This window comes from Buceros rhinoceros, unplaced genomic scaffold, assembly GCF_000710305.1.
Source record: "Buceros rhinoceros silvestris isolate BGI_N320 unplaced genomic scaffold, ASM71030v1 scaffold24805, whole genome shotgun sequence".
Classification (NCBI taxonomy): domain Eukaryota; kingdom Metazoa; phylum Chordata; class Aves; order Bucerotiformes; family Bucerotidae; genus Buceros; species Buceros rhinoceros.
Window position 1 is genome coordinate 8,468 of NW_010413737.1, and position 1,714 is coordinate 10,181.

A 1,714-nucleotide genomic window follows, 5' to 3' on the forward strand; every position below is an offset into this window, starting at 1 on the left:
GTACCACTTCTGCAGAGCTGCACTGCAGGTACCCAACCTCCAGCTGAAGGATGAAGACCTCAACGTTCCCATGCCTCGCTCAACCTGCAGCTCCTTCGTTTCCAGCGCTGGGTTGCGAGGGGGATTTGTTAGCGATCGCGGCGGGAGGCAGGGCAGAGGGCCCCGCTCAGAAGCCTCCGGAGGAGCCTGTCGCACGTACGCACGGTTGGGTAACTGGGCTTGTCAGGATGTGGCTCTCTGGGTGTTGGCCACGGTGCAGACTCGGAACACACACCCTGACAGCCTTGCAAGGGGTCCGAGCCACGCAGACATGTGGTACCGCGCTGTTACACCAGCGGTCGCATGAAAATTCACTCACCTTTACCGAAAATTGCTGTTCTGAACCACTCACCCACCTCCATATTGCCCCAAAAGAGCAATAAAATGGTATTTGCTTCCTTGGAATAAAAATAACACGAAAGAACAAGCCCTTTAGGCTCGTCCCCAGCCGCCCTCCCTTCCTAAGCGAGGTGCTGAAGGCGACTGACAGGAGGTGGAGTTGGTGTTGGATAAACACTGATGCTGAGCGCAAAAGTCAGCACGGGTCCCTCCTCACCTGGGAAGCGGATGGAGGGCCGGGGCTCCACGGGCTCCTTCTGTCGCAGAATCACCACGTCTCCGTCCTTCAAGCCATAGGAGGCCAAAGATCTGTTGTTGTCGGTCAGAGGCCGCTCGGCATAGACTATCTGTTCACAGAGAGAGCACAGTGAAAGACACCACACGTGACCATGACGAAGCAGACACCGTCTCGCTTTTCCTTATGTTTGTTCTTTACAGGAACGATCCAGTGGATCCTCTGGACCCACCTCAGGCAGCAGAAGGGAAGTGGCACGATCCTCGCCCTGCCAAAGCACGGCTACCGCAGGCACGGGAAGACCTCCACAAGGAAGTGGTTGGCCAAGGACACAGGGTTGGTCATACCAGAACCAGCAAAGGTTTCGCAAAGCACCTCAGAGAGGGGCCGGTCTCGTTAATTAGAGGCCAGGACTGCGGAAGGGAAGCGAGCCTGGCACCAGGGCTGTCTGCCACGCGCTTCCAAAGTCTAATCACTACGATTACACAGGTCTCAACCGTCTTCTACACCATTACCTGCCCCCAGGCCAGCCCCCACTGACCAGGCTGCCTGCACACATGTAGGGAGATCGACCAGGGCAGATCCACGGGTGATCCAGTCCCGTATCCACGATCTCTGCCTTTCTCTAACACGGTTCTCCAGAATAACCAGTTTTACAGGGCCCTCAGCGATTTCCAGTTCACTTTGGTGATGTAACTCTACCCAGACTGGAGGGTTCAGCACCCAGAGACACCACTCCCGAGTCCGCAACCACCCCCTGGCGGGGAATGAACCTCTTTGATCTAGAGAGCAAACACAAAGTCACGTCGCTTCCTGTGATGAAAATCTGACTGAACGGGGGGTCTGCGGATTAAACATAAAAACATATTGAGGTGAAAAGGAACAGTCACCCCGGGAACATCTCCACCACCATTACATCTGTAACACCTGCAGATGTCCTAAATTACAGGGAAGCAAGAAAAATAAAATAAAGATGTGTTTAATGGGAACGAACCTTCCCAGAGACGGTATCTGCTAACCCCGGAGGTCCCTGTGCCTGCACCACAACGAGACTGGGCAGGTCGGTTAAGCAACCTCCTCCCCCTGGCAGCAGCCAAAAGA

At 55.0% G+C, this 1,714-nt stretch overlaps 1 protein-coding gene across 1 annotated transcript in view; it reads right to left on the minus strand.

The window, feature by feature from the left end:
• Positions 1-725, minus strand: part of DDI2 (DNA-damage inducible 1 homolog 2 (S. cerevisiae)) — a gene marked incomplete at both ends in the record, with an annotated part of 8,202 nt that extends 7,477 nt beyond the window's left edge. The window contains one exon of the mRNA XM_010136875.1: positions 596-725. Within this exon, the coding sequence (XP_010135177.1) occupies positions 596-725 (130 nt within the window). The remainder of the gene's footprint in view (positions 1-595) is intronic.
• Positions 726-1,714: the final 989 nt, after the last annotated feature.